Source organism: Triticum aestivum, chromosome 7D (genome assembly GCF_018294505.1).
Source record: "Triticum aestivum cultivar Chinese Spring chromosome 7D, IWGSC CS RefSeq v2.1, whole genome shotgun sequence".
In the NCBI taxonomy this organism is placed as follows: domain Eukaryota; kingdom Viridiplantae; phylum Streptophyta; class Magnoliopsida; order Poales; family Poaceae; genus Triticum; species Triticum aestivum.
The window spans coordinates 79,877,207-79,895,029 of NC_057814.1; the positions used below are offsets into that span (position 1 = coordinate 79,877,207).

Sequence of the window (17,823 nt, forward strand, 5' to 3'; positions counted from 1 at the left end):
AGAAAGTTAATGCAATCTATGGTATTAAAGCAAATTATTAGTCATATTAAAGAGCAAAAGGCCCTGTAGGAGTCAAATCATGAGTTTTATGGTTGTACTGTAATTTGCAAGATCTGAGATTTCTGCAAGTGTACAATTAGAAAAGAGCCAATTCAATTGATTTTCACATTCAGAATAGTACGTCCGCAGTAGCACTTCAATTTTTCATGTTTGTTCAGCTTGCTAGGGAGACGGGCGGAAGGCCCGCATGGTGGACGAAAGAGGCAGCCGCGCTGTCCATGGCTGCGGCTGCCAGTGAAGGTGGAGATAGTGGGGGGTGCCAGCGGTGGGGTTGGGGCAATCAGGGGGAGAAGAGCTTGGCGGCGGGGTTGGGGTTGGGGGAATGGTTGGAGGAGGAAGATGGAAGTGGGAGGCGATCGATTGTTGATTGTTCAACAAAACCGACGGGCGAAGGGTGGGAGTTGAGACAAAGAAACCGAGCAGTAGATAGTGGTGGGAGGTGCAACGAAAATAAACCGGACGAAAGTGGAAGACGGAAAAAAACCGTGGAGGCGAGGCTACCAAGTCAGACATTAGGAGTAGAGATTACCTTAATCATTATCAGGACAACACCTAATATACGTCCTCCCCTTTCTAAATATATCACTACAAAAAGTACCACGAGTCTGCTCTGATCAAAACAATACAGTTCTCCTTGCTGAATGTTACCATTGTCAACGAAAAAGGGCATATGTTGCACATCAGCAACCTGTATATCAATGAAGTAACGATGCCACGGGATGATAAATAAAGTATGGGTGAATTAGTTAATATATTTTATCAAATGTGCCGAGTACAACATATGTCTCAGTTTCACCACATCTCGTATATACATTAGTAATCTAATCCAACATTTTTGAATGTTAACATACATAAATATAAGGTCATATCGTAACTCCTAACATACATACATGAATGTTAGCATTGTCGATGTCCTAGAGGTACTGCAGTGTTTCGTACCGAGTCTTGCCAATTTCTGTCTGTTCTTCAATTGGTAATCTCATAACCATAGAATTCTATTTTTTTGGAAAGATCGGGATGGTGGGGCATTTACCCATGTCAAGAGAAAAATAATCAAATGCCCTAAGCACGTAATCATGCAAAAAGATGAAACTTAGAACGTGCCTTGCACTACAAAGACTTTTTTTACCTCTCATATGTGCGGACTCATAGGTAATACATTATCCCATATGCACCCTTTCTGCTGGAAACATCATGGTCGCCCCCACGCTCCTCAACACACTTGCCTTGCTCATACATGTTGCTTAGTTCCGGCTTCACCCCTGGCAATATTATCATTGAATAAAGAAAACACTTACCTGCAGTAGATAACCTTGATTCTTCACTGCAGAGGATAATTTGGTGGTATTAGCGAAGACAAGTACTCCATAATTTTGCATGACATAATGATGTGAGCATTAAAAACATCGAACAGAGTCAAACGAGAGAGTCAGTTGATTCAGTAAACTCTTCTATTTCACTAAATCATCTAGCATGTCAGAAGACCAAGAAGAATGGCATTTCCAGAAAGCTTTTCTGTTGTTTCCTTTCCTACTCAGCTGATAAATATACATCAACCTTTTTGTCCTGTGAAATCTATATTATAGTTTCTCCAATTTTTTTAAAAAGGACAAGAGGTAAAGAATGGTTGTAACAATGGATACCACAAGCCTTCACCAATAGAAGAAGTTCTTACTGATCCTTCCCTTAAGGACCATAAACACATATAGATCACTACCATACAACAAAAAGTGTGTTCATTTAGAGTGGAGGCCAAGGCACACACATGTACTCAATCGACGAGACCGCAGGTCCTCCTAAATTACTGCCATGATAGGGAGCTCCAGCTGGAAAATATTAGCTACATATGAATAAGAACTACATGAAAAGGTTCGCTACTTTATTCATTAGAAAATACAACAGCTTCCCCACACCAAGGAGGGGAAAGAGAATGAAAAAACAGTATTAGTTAGATCACAATGCTACTTCTGTAATTCTAGATAAATTTAAGCCAGGATACCAAGCTAAGAAAAGAACTTGTGATAGAATTAATATTTACTGGAAGCTAAATATATATCTTGTATGTAAAAATGAAATAACACCATATTCCTAACCACCAAACATGGTTTTCGAGAAGAAACAACAGGCTAACCTGCGCCCCAGTCCATTCAAGATGTACAAGTGTTCTATACTTGCATATGGTTTCATGCAGTACAGCAGTGTATATACTTCCTCCGTCCAGAAATACTTGTCGGAGGAATGGATGTATCTAGACATATCTTAGTTCTAGATATATTCATTTTTATCCATTTTTTCGACAAGTATTTCCGAACGGAGGGAGTAATATATACTGTAGTTGTTTATTTGGGCCTAAAAGAGAAACAACAACTAAGCGACTCTATGCTTTGTCTCGAGGAGTATATTTACACAGTCCTATTATTTTTTAAATATTATATAAAAGTAAGTGTTATAAACTACTAAAAAGATATCAGGGGAACGTGTAGTAGCAACCTGATGAGAGACGACATCTAGTTCATGAACATGTCATTTTCTCGTACTATAAGAAGGGCGCATCAAAATCATAATTGCGTAGCTTTTAGTTTTTTGCCAAAAGTTCAGGCGAATCATTTATCTTCTTTTGCGTCGGGCATGGAGGGAAACCATTTATCTAGACGTTTGAAAGATGAAGCACTAGGACTCTCACAACAGTCACTTTCAATGGGACATACCACCCTTGAACATGGTGGAGCCTTGCGAGCGGACACGTATGTGGTAGTATTTTTTGACAAATCTGGCCCCTTTGCACGACTTGAGGCACGTCTGGTCCTTGGGCAAAACTAATTTGAAATCTGATCCCTGGGGTCGGCGCCATATAGCATGGAGCTGAAGTTGTACATGTCGGCGCCACACTATACGGAGCCGACATATACAAGTTCGGCGCTGTGCTACATGAAGCCGACCTCAGATGGGCCCACAGAAACCCTAAGGGCCAGATTTGCTCGGCTCCACATAGTATGGCGCCGAACTTGTACATCTCGGCGCCATATAGTGTTGCGCCGACATGTACAACTTCGACGCCATGCTATGTGGCGCCGACCCCGGGGCCAGATTTCAAATTAGTTTTGTCCAAGGGCCAGATGTGCCTCAAGTCGCTCAAAAGGGCCAGATTTGTCAAAAAATACTATGTGGCAAGAGATTGTCCGGTTGCTACTGAAGACTTGATTGACAATAGTATGGTACACTGCAAAGAAGGTCTGCAGATATTAATGCAATGGTGCCAAAAGCCAAACGTGCATTTACAGGGTGAGTCGCTGCAACATTAGCTAGAGCATGTAGTTAATTTTGTAACTTAAGAATGCATCGGACAAATAAATGGCACGTACAGACAAATGATTGTAAATGACAATTGAACAAAAAAATTGCCACTTACTGTCCGTCAAAAAATATGAATTGCATACTATATTTGCTTGTAAGACAAAACATGAAGTAGAGAGAGAACACAACCAGATATTCAGCCAGGAGATACTTATAAGCCTCATGATCAACGAGCTCCTATCCCTCCAGTAGTGCATCTACTCCTGGAGCACCAACACGATTTTAATCACAAACAGCAACTCATCTCAGCAGCCATATGACGATGGATCAGTGCTCACTCACAGTTACCAGAGGCAAATCATAGAATCGACAACTACATGCAAAATCCCAAAGCACATCTGCAACGAAATCGAGATTGGACCCGCTTGCTGCCCACTCAAGCGATCGGTGGAGAGCAAGCAATCTAGAAATTCAGGGGAGGGGGTCGAGTGGGAATCACAGGAGCTTACCCATCTCTTGGACAGGGGGCGCTGACCCACGCCGGGGGCAGCGGCGAGGTGCTGTCGTGGTGGTGCTTCGGGGCTGCCATGGGCCGTCCTCCTCGCTGCCACCCGCGACGACGCGCCAACCCTTGTCGTTGCATGTCCTCCTGGGCGGGGCGGTGGGATTGAGACGGATTGGGGGTGAGCCACGACCTCCCTTGAGTCCTGCCTTGTCCGGGAGTTGCGATGGCGCCGGCGCCGGCGGTCTCAGAGGTCAGCGTAGGAGCACAAATCTGTTATTTGTTTATTTCCCTAAAATCCATTATTTGTTTCTTCACTAGTAGAAAAAGGATCATTTGTGCCGGTTCTAGAGGGCCTTTAGTCCCGGTTGTACTAAAGGCTCATCCCTTTAGTCTCGGTTCTTATACGAACTGGGACTAAAGGCCCTACACGTGGCTGCTTTCTGGAGCTCCACCTTTTGTCCCGGTTGGTAACACCAACCGGGACTAAAGGAAGTTCTACGAATTTTTTTTCTGAATTTTTTTGAATTTTTTTTCGATTTTCAAATTTCTGAATTATTTTACCTCTTAATCTCTAATCACCCCTCATCATTGCTCAATTTAACCTCTAATTTCTAATCATCCCTCATCACTGCTCAATTTAACCTCTAATCTTTAATCACCCCTCATCATTCCAAATCATCTAACTTCCTAGCCGGTCACCCATCCTCTTACTACCCCAGCCCGAGCACGCTTAACTTTCGGGTTCTATTCCCCCTCGTTTCCAAGTCTGCACTTGTTGTTTTCCTGACAATAGTAAGATGTCAATCCTATTAACCCTCACGATTTTAGCTTGATCATGAAGTCACACGTTTCACTGTTTGAGTTTGAAACTATTATTTAAAAAATAATAATTATTTAGTAACGCTAATATTTCTTGCGTAAGTAGTTTGACCAGATTTGACCAAAATTCAAAAAAATGAAATAATTATTTAGTAACACCAATATTCTTGAATAATTATGTAGTAACACTAATACTTCTTGAATAAGTAGTTTGACCAGATTTAACCAAAATTCAAAAAAAAATTGAAATTTGAGCATATCTTTTTTTCCTTTTAGAATTTAAGGATTCTAAAAATTTGCAAACAGGCCATAGGCCGTCAAAATTGGATGCATATTTTCGTGTTGAACATTTTGATATATTATATGTTTTTTCCGACATCGTATGCAAAAGTTATAGCCGTTTTACTTTTTTATGACACTTTTTTGCAAAACATGTCCAAATTTAAGTTTTTAAATTTTCCTAACTAGTAGATGTAGTAATATAACTACATCTCGAAGGATTTTATTTTTTGAAGTTTTTATCTTTTTTTTTTCAAAATTGAAATGGCGATACAGGGGGTAGAGTTTGAGAAATGGGCCCTTTAGTCCCGGTTTGAGACACGAACCGGGACAAAAGGGCATCGCACCCTTTAGTCCTGGTTCGTGTCTCTTTAGTCCTGGTTTGAGACACGAACCGGGACTAAAGGGTGCGATGCCCTTTTGTCCCGGTTCGTGTCTCAAACCGGGACTAATGCCTTTAGCCGCTCGAACCGGGACTAATGCTAACATTAGTCCCGGTTCGGACTAATGCCTTTAGCCGCTCGAACCGGGACTAATGCTAACATTAGTCCCGGTTCGTAATGCAACCGGGACTAATGTGAATATTGCCATGTGACCAAAGCCCTGTTTTCTACTAGTGCCTGAAAAGCTGTTATTTGTTTTCTAAAATAAATTTCACTAATGAGAGCAATTGGTTGATTTGGTTAAGTTAGGAAAGATATTAAAATCTATTATTTGTTTTCTAAAACAAATTGCACTAATAAAAGGGGTCGATTGATTTGCATAACTTAAGGAAGTTAGATCCGTGATTTGTTATACGTTAGGAAAGTTCTGGTTGTAATAAAGAGTGGAGAGCAAAATAAACCGATGAACCAGGGTGGGAGGAGAGACGAAAAAACCAACAAAAAAATGGACGAAAGTGGTGGGACAAAAAAAAATCATGGAGACTATTCTACCAACTGAAACATTAGGAGTAGAGATAAGGCCTTCGTAGTCGATCAATAGAATCAACCAAGCTGAATATATTTCCCTACCTCATCTTCACTCTCCTCTGTCCCATCGTCGTTGCCGCTCACAGCTTCACTGTTTTTGGGATGATTATGAGGGGCACCATAAATATCACCTTACTGTCTGGGGGAATGTGACCCTACAAAAGCAACATGGGGGGTCTAGGTATCCCTAATATTGCTGACATGAATCTCTGCCTCTTAGCTTCCTGGATTAAGAGATATTTCCTGGACGAGGGCAAGATTTGGAAGCAAATTATTGATGCCAAATATAGAACACGTAGCCCGAACATTTTTACTTGCCCTAGCAATGGTGCTTCCCCCTTTTGGAAAGGGATTCTTTGGGCTGCTAAAGCCACTATTATGCGATATCCTGGACAGTTGGGAACGGCAATAGGATTAGATTCTGGGAAGATCAATGGATTGGTCAGACCACCCTTCCTACCCAATATTGGGACTTATACACTATTGCCAATGACCATAATATTTCTATTAGTGAAGTTTGGGATGGCACCAACCTTAAGATTACTTTTAGGAGGTGTTTCACCCAAAAGATGTTAGCTGATTGGAATGAACTGTTCAGTCGCATTATTAATGTTAATCTGATTGACAAGGAAGATACCATCCGCTGGAACTATGAAGCTAAGGGTGTCTACACTGCTAAATCTTTCTACAACATTGTTAGTTTTAGGGGGGTTGGGCCGGGTAACTTACCAGTTATTTGGAATATCAATGTTCCCCTGAGGATTCAGATCTTTCTCTGGCTTATGGCCAAAAACAAATTATTAACAAGAGACAATCTAAAAAAAAGACAACATGTAGAAGATTCTACTTGTCTTTTTTGTGGTGAATCTGAATCTATTGAACACCTATTTTTTGGCTGTGTTGTTGCGATAGAACTGTGGAAGGTGATTTTTGATATATCTAATAAGCAAGCCGGAATGTCCGTTGATGACATGCTGGCCTGGTGGTTTAATCACAAAAATCACCCAGCGGACTGTTTGTTACATGCTGCTGTCCTTTGGACTCTATGGAAATATCCGTAACGACATTTGTTTCAATCATGTTCCCTGGCTTGGGATGTAGGTGTTGTGGAGGAAAACTGCTACTATGTTAAGCAGTTGGATGGTTCGATGCTCTGGCCCTGTCAAAGAAAGGGTGATACACTTGGTGAGAAAGGCGCCCCCCCCCCCCCCCCCCCCCCCCTCCTGATGTGGCCAGACCCTGGCTAGGGCTTCTGCAGTGCTCGGAGGTGCTGTGCGAACCGTGACACTGACGGGAGATCTGGGTGGTTCTGAGATATCATTCTTTCGTTAGCAGCTCCCAGTTCTTTCCGTGCCAGTTGGTAGTATCTTTGAGTCTAGCTTTTAAACCTTTAGTAGTTAATTTCTGGCGCTCTGCCTTGAGGCTGAGGCAACTCTTTTGCTGGGGCAGCGTGTGTGCTGTTCTATTCCCCCCGCGTGCTTGTAACAGGATGATGGTTTGTCTGGGGTTTCATTTGGTACAAGTGGAGCTGGGGCCGACCATGTTGACCATGACTACTACCTCTGTTCCAACCTAGCATCCCCGAGTAACCTAGGTCGTGACATTAGCACTATGTTTAGGAAAATTCTATTTACACTAACAGTTTAAGGAAGCTCGTGTTTTCTTTCTAAAGGCAATCACACATTATATTAAAATCATTTGGTTCGAATATTGCATGACCTCTGGGGGTAGATATTTAGAGGGTACTAACCATTTCAGGAAGCTCATGTGTTTTTCTAAAGGCAATAACACATTATATTAAAATCATTTGGTTCGAATATTGCATGACCTCTCAAAGTAGATATTTAGAGGGTACTAATCACAAATCATAGTGAATGTTGGCCGGTCCTATGTTTTTTTAGGTTGATGTGTAGAATGAGTGAACGACTCAAACCTTGAACGTGCTAAAAGCCGTCACATGCAAAATGACTCAAACCCACATGCCCGGCCAGCAAGGCCTCTCACGCATAGTTTAAAAAACCGAACCGAAAATCGAACCGGAAAGGTTGTTAGTTCAGGATTTTACCGGTCGGACTGCCGGTTCACCGGTTCGATTGTTGGGTTTTTAAGCAATAAAATGATATATGTTATTTAATATATGTGCTAATATAGTGTGAAATAATGGTCAAGTAAAATTATATCCATGTAGTGGACAACAAAATAGCACAACCAACTTGGTTATTGGGCCATGGGCAGGCCCCGCATACTGCTTACACGACCTTGGATCAAATCTCAATTTCCCAATTTCTATTAAAACATTTTTCCTGGTTTTTTCGGGTTCAATGACCCGGTTTTTTCATCGGTTTTCCAAAAAACCGTCCGGTTTGACAGGTTTTCTTCGGTCTGATTGCAGCACGGTCTTATTAGCTTAAAAACAGATGAGGCTGCCGATTCCGGTTTTTTCCGGTTCGACCGCCGGTCCGGTCTGGTTTTTTAAACTATGCTCTCACGTCCTTTCAGAGCAGGACAATGTCAATTTCATAAATTAGTTTTTTATTCATGTAGAAATGAAACACACATTGCTTGTGACTATAAAGTGCATGCACCAACCAGTTTACCTAAGTTTAAGCAGGCGGGGAAAGGTGAACTATGCATTTATACGTCAACACTCCCCTCACGTGTTGCTCTCTCGGACCTAAACATGGATCATAAGAGTGTTGCAATTTTTTATGTTTAAATTGCCAGATATGGGCAGTGGAAGCAGGGGCGGGCCGCAATTATTTATTGCGCTTACTGGGTTTTGAACCCTGAACCTCTTGTTTGCAAGTTTATCCACCTAACAAACTCACCCAAAAGGTCAAGCTGATAAGGAAAGGTGGGATATGCATTTATGCGTCAACAGGAAGTGAACCCTCTCATCTATATAGAATTTGGTAAATACTAAGTACTTCCTCCGTCCTATAATATAATAACGTTTTTACATGCATTTGACACTGGTGCATTGCAAAAGATGCTCTTATATTATGGGATGGAGATAGAATCTATTTTTTTTAACAAGAACACTTTTTTCATCTATATAAATAGGACAAACACCAGTCTTATAAAAACTCATAGCATGTCAGACACAATTTTTTATGATGTGCAAAAACTGTAACAATATAACCGTAACAGAGATCAGAGGTCGACACACAACAGTATTATTGAGTTTACTTAAATATGAAAAAGAATTTGCATCATTGCATCGATTACATTCTAAACCTCCCAAACATAAACTAGTATGCCCTTCACAACGCTTCATGGTGTATAGATGCTAAGCATGCCACCTGAGCGAAAAATGGCATGGCAAAACAATTAAGGAGGAGAGAGTTCCCGCAAAAAAAAATTAAAGAGGAGAGAGAGCATGTTGGTGACCCTAGAAAGATACAATGCGAAGCACGTGAACGTAGGCAAAACACTTAAATGTAGGAAGCTCGCCAATGGATGAAAGAGTTTAGTAGCTAAATCATTCAATGAAGGGAGCTTATTAGCTACATTAAGCATCTATGCATTGGGGAATTTAATTTCTAAACTCTTTAAATATGCTTAGCACAATACTTGTGCATTGGAAGAGGCCTTAAGACTAACCACAATGGAGAGTAACATACACTAATAACATACACATATCCCTAGACTATGTTACTACCTTCATAGTGGGTAATGACATAAGTGTGGTGTCATGCAAAGCTTCATTTATTAGGTTATAGACTCATATTGCATCGGGACATGTGATGTTACAGTAACTAGCTAAGTTACTCAAACTACCTCTCTCCTCATTAACTCATTGTCACATAAGCAAATTTGCTGAGTTGGACTCGATGTTACTGCTGAAATTACTCCCACTGTGGCTAGTCTAAGACTACTCATAGTGGGAAGTAACTTAGACTAGTAATGTGCATATGTTACTACCTCCATAGTGGGGAGTAACATATGTGTGGTGTCATGCAACACTTTATTTATTAGCTTGTAGACTCATCTTCTCTTGGTATGTGCGATGTTACTCATAATATGAGTAACTAGCTGTATTACTCAAATTATCTCTCTCCTCATTAAATCATTGTCACTTAAGCAAACCTTATGTTACTGTTGAAGTTACTTCCACTATGAGCAATCTTAATACACTATAACCAACCAGAGCCATTTACAAACCAGAATAAATGTCATCATATTGCTTCAATGCTTCATACCAAAAGTTGACTTGCATAATTGCACCACACGCCACTTTTGTTCTCTTCTTCCATAGCTCGACTGTGCTTAGTCTATCTAACAATTTTTTTCCCATGTTGTCATCTTTGCAACCAATCAAAACATTTGTCAATGTTTGGCGCAAAAAAACCTAGTTTATTCTTTATTTTATTGTACTGTTCACCTGAGCTCACATGAGCTTCAGATCAGAACAACACTTTCGCTTCTAGATCGCCATGTTCGTTGTAAAGAGCAAAAGCGGTTGCATTCAGTCTAAGGTATAAGGATATAATCCTTGCGAACATTATACCGCAATGAATGCTCACATTTTATGTTTTTCTTCTCGGTACCTAATTAAGTCAGGGTCGAATTGTGATACTGGTTTCATTAAAGATGACGCTTTCATTACTTAAAAGATTAAGAATTTCACCATCAAAGACACCATGTGCGCAGATCATCTTACTTGATCCTTTGTCGATCGTGCTGATAAATGCCAGCCATCCTTCGTTGTTGTGTTCATTCTCATATATTCTAACAATAATTATTATTATTAAAATGGTTCCTTTCAATAGTTTTAATAAATTCTCTTGGTCCAGAGCTGGGCAGCCACACACACACATCCCTTCCCTCCCCACGAGGCTCGGCGAAGACAATACTCCCACAGGTCGACTCGACGACTAGTCGATGCTGAGCTCAACCCCATGCACCACGCCCATCACGCAGCAAGTAGCTAGCCGCCCCGCTGCCGTCCTCTTCTTATCCCCAGCCCTCCCGCGCCGAGCCGTGGCCACAAACGGCGGCTGGACCACCCACACGTCGGCGTCGGCCACGCCGTGTCACTCCACTCCTCGCGTCGCCATTGGCCCAGGTCACCAGAGAAAGAGCACTGGCAAGAGCCAGCTATATCCGCTTCGGATCGGGGCCCTGGAAACCTGTGGAGCAGAAGCTCCGGCCATGGCCATCCCATTCTCCTATTTAGCCGCGATCTCCCCCGCATCCTGTCACTACCAGTGATCGGATCGCACAAAAAGCTTCGAAAAGCAAAAGCATGGCCCTCCCGTCGCCGGCCGGAATCGCCAAGCCCAGGCTCCACCTTCTCTTCAACCACAGGCGCGCCAGCTCGTCCTCCGTCACCTGTGAGTGGATCTCTCGCTAGCTCCGCCCGTGCGTGCAGTACGTCGAGTTCTTGCTCACTTTTGGTTTCCTCGCTTGCTTCCAGGCTGCAGCAACAACGGGCGGTCGTCGTCGTCTGAGCCCGAGGACTGGGCGGCGCCGTCAGGGGACGCCGTCGACTGGCGCTCGTTCAGGGCGCAGCTCGTCCTCAAGGAGCAGTACGCGAAGAGCGTCAACCCGGCCCTCAGGGCGTCGTGGGCGCCGGCGGCGAAGATCGCGGACAAGTGGGCGCACCCGCTGGTGGAGCCTGAGAAGGGGTGCCTCCTGATCGCGACGGGGAAGCTGGACGGGTCGCACATCTTCGAGCGCACCGTGATCCTCCTGCTGTCGGCCGGGGTGCTCGGCCCCGTCGGCGTGATCCTGAACCGGCCGTCGCTCATGTCCATCAAGGAGGCGCAGTCCCTCTTCGCGGAGGAGGCGGACATCGCCGGCACCTTCTCCGGCCGCCCGCTCTTCTTCGGCGGGCCGCTGGAGGAGTGCTTCTTCCTGCTTGGGCCGCGGGAGGGCGCCAGTGCCGCCGACGACGTGGTGGGCCGAACGGGGCTGTTCGAGGAGGTGATGCCGGGCGTGCACTACGGCACGCGGGAGAGCGTCGGGTGCGCGGCGGAGCTGGTCAAGCGCGGGGTCGCCGGCGTGCGGGACTTCCGCTTCTTCGACGGGTTCTGCGGGTGGGAGCGGGAGCAGCTGCGCGACGAGGTGCGCGCTGGGCTGTGGCGTGTCGCCGCCTGCAGCCCCGCCGTTCTCGGGCTCACCGGCATCGGGGGCGGGCTGTGGGAGGAGGTGCAGCAGCTCGTCGGAAAGAGGAGGGTGTGGTGACTAATTGATACTGCTGCAAGGCAGCATATACTACTACTACTTGCTAGGTAGAAATTGTACATTATATTTGTTGTGAAAAATGCTTCACAATATAATTAATTTCCCTATAATTTTATACTTACATTACGTGTTCATATACTGAGATTAAAGCTCGAACTTTCTCCTCAGAAGTGTAAATTACTCCACGTACTCCCTCCGTTTTAAGATAAGTGTACTTAGTACTATTTTATACTAAAGTTGTACTAGGTCAGCGGCACTTATTTTAAAAAGAAGAGAGTATTTCATAATATACTGCATACAATCTTGTCTCCGGCCAATTCCATTTTGTAGATTTTGACTAAAACATTTCTTTCGCAGTTAATTCTTGAGAAAATTGTCCCTCTAAATTTTGACCAAATTTATGGGGAAAATGCATCAACATCTACAGTACCATAACAATATCATTAGATCCATCATAAAATATATTTTATCTGTTTTATAAATTTGACGTAAGACAAAGCTAATATGCAATGTGTTTTAAAATGGAGAGAGTATCAACAGAATAAAAACACCTTGTATTTTGCATAATTTTCTGAGGTGGACTATGGCATGCATTGTCAACCATTACCATTTAGAGCTTGAAAGTGTCACTTAACATGGAGACATACTATAAGGAATAAAGAGGGAGAGCCGAGCGTAGCTCAGATGGTTAGATTCCTTGTGGTGGGACCAGTTTACCGCCGTGTGGCCGTCGGCAGTGGCAGCGCTACCTTTTGTACTTTCTCCTAGATCTGATGGGCATAGACCCTAGCTGCGCGCGCTGGGACATGATGTTGGAAATATGCCCTAGAGGCAATAATAAAATGGTTATTATTATATTTCCTTGTTCATGATAATTGTTTATTGTTCATGCTATAATTGTGTTATCCGAAAATCGTAATACATGTGTGAACACATAGACCATAACATGTCCCTAGTGAGCCTCTAGTTGACTAGCTCGTTGATCAATAGATGGTTACGGTTTCCTGACCATGGACATTGGATGTCATTGATAACGGGATCACATCATTAGGAGAATGATGTGATGGACAAGACCCAATCCTAAGCATAGCACTAGATCGTGTAGTTCGTTTGCTAAAGCTTTTCTAATGTCAAGTATCATTTCCTTAGACCATGAGATCGTGCAACTCCCGGATACCGTAGGAATGCTTTGGGTGTACCAAACGTCACAACGTAACTGGGTGGCTATAAAGATGCACTACAGGTATCTCCGAAAGTGTCTGTTGGGTTGGCACGGATCGAGACTGGGATTTGTCACTCCGTATAACGGAGAGGTATCTCTGGGCCCACTCGGTAATGCATCATCATAATGAGCTCAATGTGACTAAGTAGTTAGTCACGGGATCATGCATTATGGAACGAGTAAAGTGACTTGCCGGTAACGAGATTGAACGAGGTATTGGGATACCGACGATCGAATCTCGGGCAAGTAACGTACCGATTGACAAAGGGAATTGTGTACGAGGTTGCTTGAATCCTCGACATCGTGGTTCATCCGATGAGATCATCGTGGAACGTGCGGGAGCCAACATGGGTATCCAGATCCCGCTGTTGGTTATTGGCTAGAGAGGTGTCTTGATCATGTCTGCATGATTCCCGAACCCGTAGGGTCTACACACTTAAGGTTCGGTGACGCTAGAGTTGTAGAGATATTAGTATGCGGTTAACCAAAAGTTGTTCGGAGTCCCGGATGAGATCCCGGACGTCACGAGGAGTTTCGAAATGGTCCGGGGGTAAAGATTTATATATAGGAAGTCCAGTTTCGGCCACCGGAAGAGTTTCGGGGGTCACCGGTATTGTACCGGGACCACCGGAAGGGTCCCGGGGGTCCACCGGGTGGGGCCACCTATCCCGGAGGGCCCCATGGGCTGAAGTGGCATGAGAACCAGCCCCTGGTGGGCTGGTGCGCCCCACCCAAGGGCCCAAGGCGCCTAGGGTTGGAAACCCTAAGGGGGCCGTTGCCCCCCCGAGGGCCCCCCCCCCTCTCTAGATGGGATCTCCAAGGGGCATGCCCCCCCCCTAGCCCCTATATATAGTGGAGGGGAGGGAGGGCAGCCGCACCCTAAGCCCTGGCGCCTCCCTCTCCCTCCCGTGACACCTCTTCCTCCTCAAGTAGCGCTTGGTGAAGCCCTGCTGGAATCCCGCTGCTTCCACCACCATGCCGCCGTGCTGCTGGATCTCCATCAACTTCTCCTTCCCCCTTGCTGGATCAAGAAGGATGAGACGTCTCCGCTCCGTACGTGTGTTGAACGCGGAGGTGCCGTCCGTTCGGCGCTAGGATCATCGGTGATTTGGATCACGACGAGTACGACTCCATCAACCCCGTTCTCTTGAACGCTTCCGCTCGCGATCTACAAGGGTATGTAGATGCACTCCTCCCCTCTCGTTGCTAGTAAACTCCATAGATTGATCTTGGTGATGCGTAGAAAAATTTTAATTTCTGCAATGATCCCCAACACATGAAGTCCTAGCACTCGGCGGTGGTGCTCCTACAGTCGATGTGGGAGAGGGGTTGTTCCTGGCGGCGGGGCGGCTCGGTGCTCCGATGGTGGAGATGGCCAGGCGTGACGCGGCGGTCCTAATATAAGATGGAAACAAGCAAAAAATATAGATACGTCTAGGATGTATCAGCATCTGCAAGCTTAATCTCTATTCGTCCCTAAGCAATTAGATGGTAACAAAATAATTTTTATTGTGAATGCTATATTACGTGAACATGACCGGTCTGATGTAATTCAAGTGTGACTCAGGGATTAGTGATGTTATGTAATAGTTTGTAATTGATAACAGACAAATAGCATCAAAACATGCAAATAAACATGCTCTCGCTTTCAATGATCTGGTGCTTTCAATCATTGTTCTCACTGCCACGTGTTAAGAAAGAATGTCAAATTATATTGGAAAGTTAGCATTGCTTGGTCTTTATCGTATGATGGCAATCTTATCATAAACCATCCAACGCAAACCAAGTTACTTTGACTACGAAATACCAATGCACCACATAACATTCGTGCAATGCTTGAGCATGAGTCTAGCCACGTCACTTTTCAAATGGAATAGCTAATAATAACAGGGGTTTATGAGAATTCAAAATGTATAAGAAAGTCTTGCATCAAATAGATTTGATCGTTTTCTCGAATACACACAAGCATGTGTATCATATATTGATAGAAGAAAGGGTGAAGAGACACATCCGCGATTGGAATACAATGCCAAATGGCACACCACACCGCGGTAATCCCTGAGATTGGAACCACACCTACTACAAGGGGTAGGGATTGTCATGCAACAAATGAACTAAAGCTATAAGTGTATGAAAGTTATCATAATTGACTAATGGGGTGTGCATCCAACTTGCTTGCCCGCAAAGACATAGAGTATTTGAGGAAGCTCACCACTGAAATATACGTACAAGCCAAGTTCTATAACCTAAAATCAACTAGTATATGGAACATGAAGTACATGAAGACTCTATATGAAATGCAGTAGTGCTACATTGAAGCACTCTATGATATCTGCTAAGACCAGGTAGTACTTTGAATCACAAGTGTATGCTAAAAAGGATAGTAGTGTTGCTCCCTCTCTCATTCCTCTTGTTTTTTGTGGCACCTTCATGGTGATCTTTTATTTGATCTCTCAAGGTAGGAGCAACACTCTAGAATGATATACAATACACTTTAAATTTACTTACAAGTCAACTGATCAAATGATAAACATTATGTTGAAACTCTAATGGATGCTTCTAACAGTGTATCAGGATGTGCAATGATGTAGCATAACATATACTCCTTCCATCCCAAAATAAGCGTCTCAACTTTGTACTAACTTACAAGGTAGTAATGAGATTGACACACTTATTTTGGGACGGAGGGAGTATGAAGCAATGAATAATGGTGGCCTTGCAACAATAATATGATGTTATCTCTATATGATCATACAAAAGCAAGATGACAACGAGGAATAACATATCTAGTCATGTAATGATGAAAAATGTTGCTTTGCAGTATATCTCATCATGGCATAGAAATGTCATGATAGGTAGGTATGATGAGTCTTTTGAGGAAGATAAATTGTGGGTTGATGCATGGGAGAACAAGAGGTACCCCTACCATGGGGTTTGGATGTATTAGTGAAGTATGCACCTATCTCGAAGTGAGAGTGGGTAATGCTCAATACCGAAGAGGCTAGTAAAAATGAAGGTAAAAGAAGCAACATGGCATCAATCCCACATTAGTATAAATAACTCAAGCATTTATTACAAACATTAAATAGATGTCTCATTAGTATCGCATTACCAAGAAACTCCTAGGGGATAATTTGGAAGACATAAGCCTGTTGTTCGTCCCGATCTAACCTCAGTGCTAGCTTACTTACATCCACCCCTCTACTTGCACTTCATTGCAACACTAAAGGTTCCAAGTTTCAGTTCATTAATGAAGAAAGGCAATAATCCCACATAATCTTACAACGCCTCCTCACTACTCTACTCAAGCACATCTACTGACATATTCATCTATTACTCCCACATTATCTTCTTCTCCTGGAATGTGCTTACTTCCTTCATCGCAGCTAACAAAATGTCTTCATCCTGTTGATCGCAGCCACATCCGTTTTGGTGCATGTTTGTAGCAAAATGATTGATTGGGCAATTGGAGCCCTATCCCCCACCTTTTTAATGTTGCAAAGATTGGACTTGCCAGTCTTTCGCAGTTGGACGGGACTTATCTGGATGGCACATTAAATATCTTCTTCACCATCTCTGTATTGAAGATGATGACCTGTTGCGATACCTGAACTAGCGCAACATATGGTTGGTGTTCATCGCAACAAACTCGATGAGCTCATTTTGCACAGAGAAATGATTAGCATGAAGCAAATATTCAAAATCACCCTGGTGGATTATGATCTTCTCCAGGTCACAAACCAAGGTGGTAGCAAATTCGTGCAATCTCTTTGCTATGAATCGCTGACTGAATCCACATGAAAATCATTGTCTGAATACACCTTGAGCTCATCTTATAATGTAGAGAATTGCTAAAATAAATATCGAAGAGACTGTCAGATGGGAAATATGAAAGCTCATTAAAAAAATATTTTGAATAAAGCAAATATATGAGGCTGATCCACACATGAAAGGAGCCACTGGGCTAGAGTCAGACAATTGGGGGTGCTCGGCGGGCCTAGGCGCCTAACCAAGGCACCAAGTTCACCATGGCGCCTAGGGCCCACATGCCACCCATGTGCCTTCTCTGGTGCATATCTCCCGCCCTGTGGTGAAAAGACCAGACATATTTTCAGGAAACAAATGTGTCGCCTCTTTGAGGCGGAACCCTGGTGTTCTTTCTTGAGGGTTATTTTCGGCCAAATGTACCCCTCTTCAGGGATGCAAATTTGAAGCAATCGTCATCACCAACTCTAGTGTATCAAGGCGGACATTTTCATCCAAGTCAGCTTCACCATCTCCATCAACATCACCATCATCCGCTCCATCTCCATCCCATCTATGTACAATTGGTGTGAATCAATTGCCATTATCACTTATTGGTGTTAATTGTTGTTATAGTAGTTGATCTTTGTGTGTTTTATTGGTATAATTTTGTACTTTCAAATTGTCATATTTATCATTACACCTCTGTATATGTTCACCGATGACCCACAAGTACGAGG

General features: G+C 43.4%; 1 protein-coding gene across 1 annotated transcript; it reads left to right on the forward strand.

Moving 5' to 3' along the window:
* The first annotated feature begins 10,911 nt into the window (after nucleotides 1-10,911).
* Nucleotides 10,912-12,406, forward strand: LOC123168866 (UPF0301 protein Plut_0637). Its single transcript, XM_044586728.1, has 2 exons — nucleotides 10,912-11,264; nucleotides 11,348-12,406. The coding sequence occupies exons 1-2, from the start codon at nucleotides 11,177-11,179 to the stop codon at nucleotides 12,115-12,117; spliced, it is 858 nt and encodes a 285-aa protein (XP_044442663.1). The 5' UTR covers nucleotides 10,912-11,176; the 3' UTR covers nucleotides 12,118-12,406.
* Nucleotides 12,407-17,823: the final 5,417 nt, after the last annotated feature.

Excerpts from the sequence above, each read along its gene's own strand:
- LOC123168866 (XM_044586728.1), top strand. The coding sequence starts at position 11,177 with ATGGCCCTCCCGTCGCCGGCCGGAATCGCCAAGCCCAGGCTCCACCTT. Across the intron at positions 11,265-11,347 it reads CAGCTCGTCCTCCGTCACCT|GCTGCAGCAACAACGGGCGG; the intron begins GTGAGTGGATCT and ends GCTTGCTTCCAG.